This window comes from Mya arenaria, chromosome 8 (assembly GCF_026914265.1).
Source record: "Mya arenaria isolate MELC-2E11 chromosome 8, ASM2691426v1".
Lineage (NCBI taxonomy): Eukaryota > Metazoa > Mollusca > Bivalvia > Myida > Myidae > Mya > Mya arenaria.
This window is the reverse complement of record NC_069129.1, coordinates 55,111,216-55,121,616: the sequence shown is the minus strand read 5'-3', so window position 1 is coordinate 55,121,616 and position 10,401 is coordinate 55,111,216. Positions and strand designations below refer to the sequence as shown.

The window sequence follows — 10,401 nt, the reverse complement described above, 5'->3', positions numbered from 1 at the left end:
TAATCATTATGTTTATTATCATTTATGACGGAGTATTTTTAAATTTTAGAATACAGATGCACTTCTAAATGTGTCATGTACCCACTTTATCAATACTAGTACTAGTATATCAACACTCATTCAACAATACCCAATTCAAACTGTGACCTTGACCTTTAGTTTATATCAATGTGTTTTATATGATTGTGTCGAAAGCTAACATATTATTTTGTACACTATCGAGTCCGCTTCCTGGGTCAAAATCACCGTACTGAGTGCCTATGTATGTGAGAGGTCAAAAGAACGCGCCCCGACCACGGATCGAAATCGGGACTCCTTGGTCGGGAGGAGGACACATTTGACCTTTGAGGAACAGACCTGGATCTTTTGCGCGATGGACCGCCTCACCGTGGTTAACCTTCATGGCAAGTATTTGTTATAAATCTTAAATCCTATAATGAATGGTCCCGATACAGCCCGGACTATGTCCAGTCCGGCCGGACGCACGCCCTGACGCATTCACGCACAAACACGGAACCGCCATTGTATCAGCTATGTCAAACTCACAGCAAACTGGCTCGACAAAAGCTGTCAGTTAGCATTAAATACCTTCTGCGAGTCATTACTATACATCCCGACAACTATGGCTCTTATGTGAGAACAGAAAGCAAGGGTGTAGGGATTAGGCAGTCCCTCCCTATGTCCCAGTATTTCTGCCATCTTGCCGTCCTTCTCTGTCAGCAGCATCACGTTGTTGCTGCCCTGCCCACACACGAGTAGCTGACCCGGCCCTACCTCCACTATGGACCGGGGATTGATGAGCTGATCGTCTCTGTACTTCCGCAGGAGCGTCCCGTCAAGGGACAGCTGGAGAACCTTGTGTGCTGTGAGGTCAGACACGTACAAAGTCGGTGGTGTTGAAGATGACACAGTCAGAGAATATGGTGCTTTGAAAAGTTGTTTTCCATCATCTCTTTGAAATGTTTTTACAATTTGTCCATCCAATGTCACCACAATAATACGCGGGTTAGATTTGTAAGAAACGTATAATCTATTGTTGTAATACGCAATACCACAACACCCCGATGATACTTTAATTTCTTTTTCACACGACAACTGTCCTCCTTGTGTAGACAGCAGCTGAATCATGCACTTAAAGGGTAGAGTGACTGCGGCCTGGTCATCAGGGAGCGCACACACGGCCCAGGGCGCGCATGGCAGTTTTAGGTGGGATGTGACGGTGCGGGTAGTAACGTCCACCAGTTTGACACTATGGTTAGCCCTGTCAGGCAGGAGGAAGAGACCAGGCGAGAGCAGGGCGGAGCCTGTGATCCAGCAGGACTTCTTGTCCTCTGACCATCTGGTGTTGATGTCTCCCTTATTCTTCCATGTGACAGTAGAAAGGTCAAGAACCGGAACTGTAGCAATAGAAAGGACTTGCTAGATCAGTTTTCACTTTGAACTCGAGACATCGGTACACAATTTTATATAACAACGTACAACCTAAATAGGTAAAAAAACAACAACTGAGACTCGGTATTAAACATTTGTTATGTTTTGAGTTTCTGCTAAGACTAATGTTCGCCTCACCAACTACTTTTAGTAGACTTTAACCAATACACGTTTGTTAAATGATTTCATTCGGAACTCCTCGGCCATTTTATCGAAAACAACCTCGGATGTATGCAGGTACATCTGCTGAAGTAGTTCGAAAAATTTTGAATTATATCATTAGTTAAATGTAGTGTTTTAGAGTTGTATTTATTGATCTAAGTTTTAATTTATTGTCATTGAATTGTATTATAGCAAACATAATGAAGAATCCCAAGAGGTAAGTCACAAAGTTTAACTGCTAAATAAAATTACTACGCGATCTACTTGCAGCGGACTTAAACGTACCACTTTTTGAGTGTGTAAACCGTCCAAATACATCCGAGGTTGTTTTCGATAAAATGGCCGAGGAGCTCCGAATGAAATGATTTTAGCCTGAGATGTTCTTCTTAAAATAAGTTTTAAAAAACACTGTTTACTAGGGGACAGTTTCATTGCAGAGTTTAGTGGTAAATTATAATTTACAGAAGTATGTTTTTTATGCACTGCATTTCTGCTCAAAGTTATGCTGTTTATGTTTAAACTTTCGGCTACTGAGCTTGTTCCTGAAGTTTTTCATATAAATATCAATGAGACATATCTGAATATAAAAGTTTAAGTGAATAGAAAAATACTCAAAAAATACTGCAGTTCTTGAGTACGGCACTTCTCCTCATATGTGCAAATATGCAGCATTCCAAAATGGGTAAACCTTAAGTGTGATATTGACCTTTGGGACTGGGTTGTGAGTATTACACGTGACATATCAACTTCGGGACTGGGTTGTGAGTATTGCACGTGGCATATCAACTTCGGGACTGGGTTGTGAGTATTGCACGTGGCATATCAACTTCGGGACTGGGTTGTGAGTATTACACGTGGCATATCAACTTCGGGACTGGGTTGTGAGTATTACACGTGGCATATCAACTTCGGGACTGGGTTGTGAGTATTGCACGTGGCATATCAACTTCGGGACAAGGTTGTGAGTATTGCACGTGGCATATCAACTTCGGGACTGGGTTGTGAGTATTGCACGTGGCATATCAACTTCGGGACTGGGTTGTGAGTATTGCAAGTGGTATATCAACTTCAAGTACAAAACATATATGTTAATTTAATTTAAGAACGTTTACGTGCATGAAAATGTTACAGCCCGGACACGACCAACTACACTGCATAGGTGCAAAATTCCATAATAGTAGTGTTGTTTGACCTTGAACTGAGGTACGTGTGTGGAGCAAACAAATGTACCGAATACAAGGGCCAAGTAATTTTAAATTCCCTGTCGGTATGACAAAGTAACCGACAGGATACGGAGTACCGGACGGACGGAAGGACGGACGGTGCGATACAAATATACTCACACTCTGGTGCATAAACACAGTTCTGCATTTACCATGGATCTCTGAGAATGTAAGCTTTCTCCCGATTGCGAAAATACTCCTTCCTTTCATACCAGAATTTCGAGCAACTAGTCGGGGACTAAACTCTCATTTCTGGAATTTGGATGTATTATACACGCTTTTTCTTTATGAAAACTACGAAAGGTTAATAGCAAAATAGTAATGTAGTTGCTTTTAAAAACCGTAAGTTTTTTTGTATCATGCTGAATATGATCTAGAAGGAACGATTGCGTACACATGTGCCCCAGTCTGTTTTCGGTAAAACTGAATTTTCATGCCTGGTGACATATATACCTTAATTTTCATTTCAAGTTTTCTTGCCGAATATTAAGAAACAGTCAAAACCCGAAACCCAAAATGTCGATTTCCTCATTTTGACGAACTTTGTATGTCAAATAGATGACCGAAAAAAGCTCGGAAACATACAGGGGGTGGGGTTGGGGTAAATGTTCAAGGACAAGCTTAAAGTGTAGGTAAGTCAACCTCATGAAGACATAAAGGTCATCGTAGGGTTTCCCTTTTACAGTCATGTGGATTTTGACCATGCTATTACGGTTCCATTTATATAGGGGTTATGTGAAGAGAAAGAAGTAAATACCAACACTTTTACAACGAACACGATTTTCTGGCATTGGAATAGATGTACTGCATTATAGGTGATATAAATGTTTCAGGTCAGTAAATCAGTAGGCAAATCTCTTTCAAAATTATATGTGGTTACCCGGCATCAATTTTACATTACTACCAATTCCTTCCAATGAAAAAACTTATTTGTGCATGGATACCTAATTGATTTGACAACAACGCGGCACCATGCTTTGCTTTCACGAATTCAAAACATGACATCAACCCCAGTATTTTGAGTCACACAACCTACATGACTGTAATAAAGTACGATAAATAGCAAAATGTACACTTCAGTTATTAACGCATGTGTAAAAGTTGGTTAAAAGCCAAGTTCCAACGAAATGCATGGATATTAATTGTTTCTTGACTAGCTCACTTGATTGTCAATTGCTTGAACCCCGAAAGAAACGGCAAAGAGCTAGCTGGCAATGGTCGATCTTTATACAAAATGTAAACTAGCATTTTAAACATAACTAGAAAGTAATACCTGTTCGATTTGTTTTAATAGTGAACACCAGGTTTGTTTACCAAATATATATATATATATATATTTATATTAGGGTATAATGATGTGTATATTTTAAGCATACTATCCCTACCTAATTCTCCTGTAACGTCCAGTCCTCCAAGACCCATGTCCGATCCAAGAAGACGCTCCGTGTCCGGGTCTTCAACAAACCGGTACTTCCGGGCCTTTATCAGATCGGTAATCTTATTCATCTCGTATTTGATCTCCCCAAGCTCCTTTTGGGTTTTCTTGATGCCACGTACCGCTGGTTCACCGAAAAATCACTGTAAGATAGAATAATTTTCATGGCCTCAAGTCTCGATTTCGCCAACTCACAATCAGTCTTTAGGTCAGTCAGCACGATTTCATCCTCGGTCTTCACTTTCTGGAGGTTGTCGAGCAACTCCTTCTCGCGGCGGTCAGGGTATGTGTTGATTTCTGCCCGGAACTTTCTCAATCTATCGATCTCATCCTTAGCCTGGTTTTCGACCTCGTTCAAAAGCTCTCCGACATTCCTAATGGACCCAGATAGAATAACTTCAGCTTGTTTAATCGATTGTTCTAGCTGTCTTAGTTCATTTCCAATGACAAAATCTTTAGCAACATTAGCGATGTAATCGACTTTACAGTTGCGATGGTCAAGTACGACACAGTCACCACAGCCAAGGTCACCGTGGGTCGGGCAGTAAAACTTGATCATCTCCTTTGGGTGGTCTTTACAGTATTCAGTTTCGCCGATGTCTGACTGCTTGGTGGCCGGGTAGAAGGCCGGCATTTCATCTTGAAACAACATAATGTGGTTCCTCGACACCTTGAATCTCTTATGGGCCTTGCTGCATAGGTCACACATGTACTCCTCGCAGGTCTGACAGAAGCCATGGGCTACAGCTCGTTTGCCGTCCTCTTCACACGGCTGACAATAGACAGTTGCGTCTGCAGAACCCTTGTCAATGTCAGGGTCACGTCTCTTTCCGGATACCTCCATCTGTGAAAAAAATAATAAAAAAAAATCAATTAAGCTTTGTAGCTCTTAAGGCCTTACACATGGCAAAAGTCGTTTGAACGACCAAAACATAACACGTTTAAAAAAAATCATTTTATGTTGTTTTGATGAGTAATACTTAGCAAGCATATTTCATGCATCCATCCGTTGCAACATGTTTAGGTGTAATTATAAGTTTGGCAAATTCCACAAAAGAAGATTTTATCAGATCAAAAAGCATTTGCAGGTTTTTGTCGGAAATGTCTTAAAACAAATGAATAGGTCTTTTATTGTCGAAATAGCCAACACTACCTGGGACCAATAGCAAATCGTGAAAACGCCTGAAACCTAATGTGGTAAATCTCATGATTTCGTCGTAGGGATGGCACATAATGTTTTAATTCATCCACATTCATCAACTATAAGTGTTTTAGCTCATTTTTTCATGAAGGTAATATACTCATATTTAAGTCTTCGTATTCGGCTGGGAGATATTCAGCCAAAATGGCAGCTATTGCATTTAGGAGGTACCTTGTGTTTGTTTTTATACACATACTAATATAAATTCAGACAATTCATTGAAGTAGTTGTTTAAACAACACAGCTTGATGTAGTCGTACTTTTATTTACGAAAATGATGTTAGTATGAATCGACTATTATGTTCTGAAAAAGTGTTTATTTGTGGAGAGTGTGGTATTTCTGTAAATTCTGTGTCACAATGATAATATTAAGTTTCCATTCATAGGTTTTGCAAATCTGTTTAATAAACTGACTGATAAATGTACTGGGGTCTTTCGAATAAATTCCTAAGTAAAAAATTATGCAAAATTTGTGTCTTGAAGCTTTTTTTCTTGTCAAAAAGGCATGGGATGGTTGTTAACGGATGGTGTTAATGCCATTATATTGTATTTCATTTGTTAGAGTATTATTTTGAATATTGAAACTATGATAGAATGGTGTGGTACAGCTATTAAGTTGTTATAGGGCTGAGCTCTGAGTGTGTGACATACCATACGGATTTCATAGACCTTGGTAAAAGTGGACACCATTACTTCAGTTACCATCTTTGGATTTGCACATTATTATTTACATATTTCACAAATATAACAAAACTGTATCTGCTTTTCAGGTCAAAGTTCCAGGCTGATTTCTTCCTTGCCCGTTTCGTTTTTTTTCTTGCGACAGTTAACTTATATTGATAAACCAAGGAAAAATATAATGACAATCCATCTGAGCTGAAACAGCTACTTTGTAATTATTGTTTGTTCATAAATGTTCAGGGATCGAATTTAACTTTTTTTACCACTAGCAAGTTTTTGCTAGTGCCATTTTTTTCAACTAGCAAAATGGTGGGTTCCACTAGCAGTTATTTAAAGGCTGTTTTACTTCATGTTAGTTGCCAAATAAACAAGTGGTTTTGTTGTAGCATTATGTTCATTGTTTGTCAAGTCCACTGAGATAAGAATAAACTATAAACGTTTACATTTTGTTTTTAATTCTTACATAAATAAATCATATACCCAGCTGGGCTAACTAAGCTCCTGGTTACTAAAAAGCCTTGAATCATTAGAAGTAAGTGACTACACTCCTCCCAACCTAAGTTTATACTTTCAAAATGTAAAGTGGGGAGGAGTGTAACAGTCATTATTCTAAGCCATTCAATTCGACTGAGTAGCCAAGTGCCTGGTAAGTCAAGTTGGGTAGAGGACCAAACTTGCAAGCAGGGGTTCATAGGCTCGAATCCTACACAGAGTAGATGTTTTTCTCTTGAAAATATTTATGTACACTGACATTTTTCGATGGTAATGTATGTTGCACACGTGACCAAAGCATGGAGGATCTAGCAAGTAATATGGGCAGGGTGCGAACTGTTGCTTAGTAAATAAAAAATAAAATACTGTAATGCCTACAGTTGATGTTTTATCACTGGCGAATTCTTTACAAACATCACACTACACTTTGAATTCAACATTGCCATTATTCTCTGTTGTTGCATACAAAAGTTTGGTGTTCAACTCCGTTTCCTATTTTTTGACGGTTCTGACAGATGCCGTAGAATCGGACCGAGAATTTTTGGTTTGCGACAAAGTACCGACAATTCATGACTTTTCGCTAGGTTTGGTTTTATTGGGGGGCTTCTCGGTCAATCCCCGCGTCGCTGTCAGCCTTTTCACCTTTCCAGGCCTTTTCGCGAATCAAAACGTGGTTAATTTCCTCTTCTTTTTTGGCAGTTGCGAATCACAAACCAGACGAAAACAGTTATCTTCGAGGCGCTTACTTAATATCCGATAGTAACATTTGTACGCAGCGACAAGCGTCCATATACCGGGTCACGTGATTATCTATTATGCGGTAAACTTGCGTAAAGAAGTTTTTAAAGCACAAAGGAGAGTTTGAGCGAATTCGACGATTTTATTCGCGGTCGCTAAAATATTCGAGTGCCAGGATTTTCTACTCGCATTTTGCGAGTTAGCGACAGTTAAATTCGATCCCTGAATGTTAAAGCATCATTGCATTTAAAGGTTTCAAACGATTCAAAAATTGCTCTTGATGGATGAAATACTTTAATACTGAAATGTATCATCACATATCATAATATATACAATTTACTACTTAGAGTGTCATTGTTGAATATTAAATTAATAATAATTAATTAATATATTAAATTGTACAACCGAAATAAAAGAAATAAAATGTAAATACATTCAAAAAAAATATCACTTTTCGACAGACATAGACCAAACATGCAAAGGTTTAGCCAATAAATTACATCTGATTATAAAGACCAATTAAGAAAATCTTAGAATATATGTTTACAATGCATTTTAGTTTGACCAGTTGACATGTTTGCGTCCTAATTATTGCATGTGTATTGTGGTATATTCGTTTATCCTGTTATGCTTTGTATTGTAAAGTTTAAAATGCACAATGATAAAACATTTTGCACTTGTTATATATTCATAAAAGTTTTATTTTAAAGATGATTATTTTAAGGTAATAACTAAAATAGTAATTTACAATTGATAAAAATATAAGAGCAAAATTATCTTACGGGTCGGACAGTGTCCAAAAAGTTGACAATAGCGCTATAATTAGGACCTCGTTGTTTCAGTAATTGAAACGCCTCAAACTTTTCAATTATGTCAGTGAAAAAAACAGCGACCTTTCACCCTTACATAAGGAAATACCATGTTAAATGATAAAGTTATGACAATTCATGAAGGCACACCTGTATTCACTCAAAACAGCACTTCTGTAAATCATTAAAGTGACAGTCTATTCAAAACCAATACATACACATGTATAACAAACATAATGTTTGAGTGATAAACCTTTAACTTATTACGAAATAATGCATTTAAGGAAAATATTTATATCTGATAACATGATTCAGATTGTAGCCGTGTATTTTATAGCCGAAGACGCAAACATATTAAATGATTGGTGAATGCTAAAAGATTTAGTGCAATCTAATATGTTATCATAAAATTAACAATACCGTGTTTTCTGTACCTTTTGTTAAAATAAAACCCGATGTCCTTCACAAGAACCATTGTTTATTCATCATTTTCGGTAAACTCAAACAAATGTATTAATTATAATGGTAAATCTTTTTTGAGAGTAAGAGTGCATCTTTAAGTGCGCGTTGGTAACGGTCAAATAATTGTTATCAGTAATGAAATGAACCGACGACAGCATATATTCAGACTGACATATGATTTAGTGCATGTTTTCTCCTCCCTTTATTCCTACTCCAAACACTATTTAATAACCGAAGTATAATTGATTTGTAGTGATTGCAGCTATTTTTATTAAGAGATCGTCATTTTTGTACACTGGAAAATTCCTTCGCTATCATTTTCATTATTTTATAAGATATCCATCTTATTTGAAAAGATATCACCAAGCAACTATAAAACTTTGATCATAGAGATGTATTGGACATTCTAACACAAAAAAACAACAAATGTATATTGTCGACAACGTGACATTTCCGAGCAATTGCAAATGTTTTTTGTTATTCCATGCTTCTTGTTTGTGATTTTCTTTTCTATGTCTTTGACGTTTACACAGTGCCATTAAACCGGGTTTATGTTTAACTTTTAATCCAGGGTAGTCTGGGGCATTTTGACACAAAAACATATATTTACATTGTCGACAGACATTTCCGAGCAATTGCAAGTTAAATGTTTTTCACTGAATCCAAAAACTGATAAAATCTTCTTTCGTTAAATTTGGTCAACTCCTTATTACCCCCCAAAATGTCGCAAAGGGTGTCTGTTTTACTCCTGAACAAGTTTATTCCTCCAAACTTAATAAAACATTAACTTTTGAATCATTTAATTGTTGACCTTCCCCACCCACACATGCACTGTGGTGGGCCTCTAAGTGGAACAGACTGCGCAAATATGAATCATTTGGGAATCAACCCTAATTAAGACACCTCGAACTACATGCGGAACATAACGCGTTGCTATAAAACCAAGCCCAAGATAAAATAAACTAGGGCTCTTTCATTGAAAAACAGTCATGTTTTCCAAAACGAAAGTAGATCTGGAACGTTCAAAGTTCTCATTTTACGTTACAAGTTATGTGTTTAATATGTTTGATATCATAAAAGCGAGTCTCACATGACGGTAGTTTAACAAATATACATGTAATACACTAATATACAAGTATTTACCTTGATTTTAGTTGATCGATCTACACAAGTCGTTAACAAGGAAGTAATTTAACGGGTGTGTAACTGACGCTGACCTCTATATAGCCAGAATCACTGACATTGATCTCTATACAGGTATATTGGTACATGTATAAGGCAATTGTCTATATGTATATTCGATTCTGTACATATATTTTTATTCTTAGTTTTCTAATTATATTGCTGACAAAAATGGCATCTATATTGAAAGAAATACGTTACACATAGATATACATGTATTTGGACTCAAAATATATATGACTCTATCTATACAAACTGCAATTAAGACATGCATTGGCTCAATACAGTTATAAATTGTACTTTCCAGACTACCCATAGGACATAGATTAAAACTGGTATCAAATAGGTGCTCTACATTAAACGTTGTCGAGGTACTTGTATTTATTTTTAAGTTCACGTAAATGACTTGTTCATGTGTGTTATATTCGTTTTTGGTTTTCACTAGGAACTACTTATTTTCCCGACGATTCTTTCATGAAGGCACGCCAAGAAATCCTATCCAATTTTCGATTAAGAAGGAAACCCCTGTATGCCAGCATATACCTGGATTTTAAAATCAATAATAGTTTATTATTAAGTATTGAC

The 10,401-nt window shown here is 37.1% G+C and overlaps 1 protein-coding gene across 1 annotated transcript; it reads right to left on the bottom strand.

Moving 5' to 3' along the window:
* On the bottom strand, positions 1 to 9,831 carry LOC128243788 (uncharacterized). Its single transcript, XM_052961734.1, has 3 exons — positions 9,778 to 9,831; positions 4,202 to 5,095; positions 1 to 1,397 (listed from the first exon to the last, which is right to left on the bottom strand). Exons 2-3 carry the CDS (start codon positions 4,320 to 4,322, stop codon positions 571 to 573), a joined length of 948 nt encoding a protein of 315 aa, XP_052817694.1. The 5' UTR covers positions 4,323 to 5,095; positions 9,778 to 9,831; the 3' UTR covers positions 1 to 570.
* Positions 9,832 to 10,401: the final 570 nt, after the last annotated feature.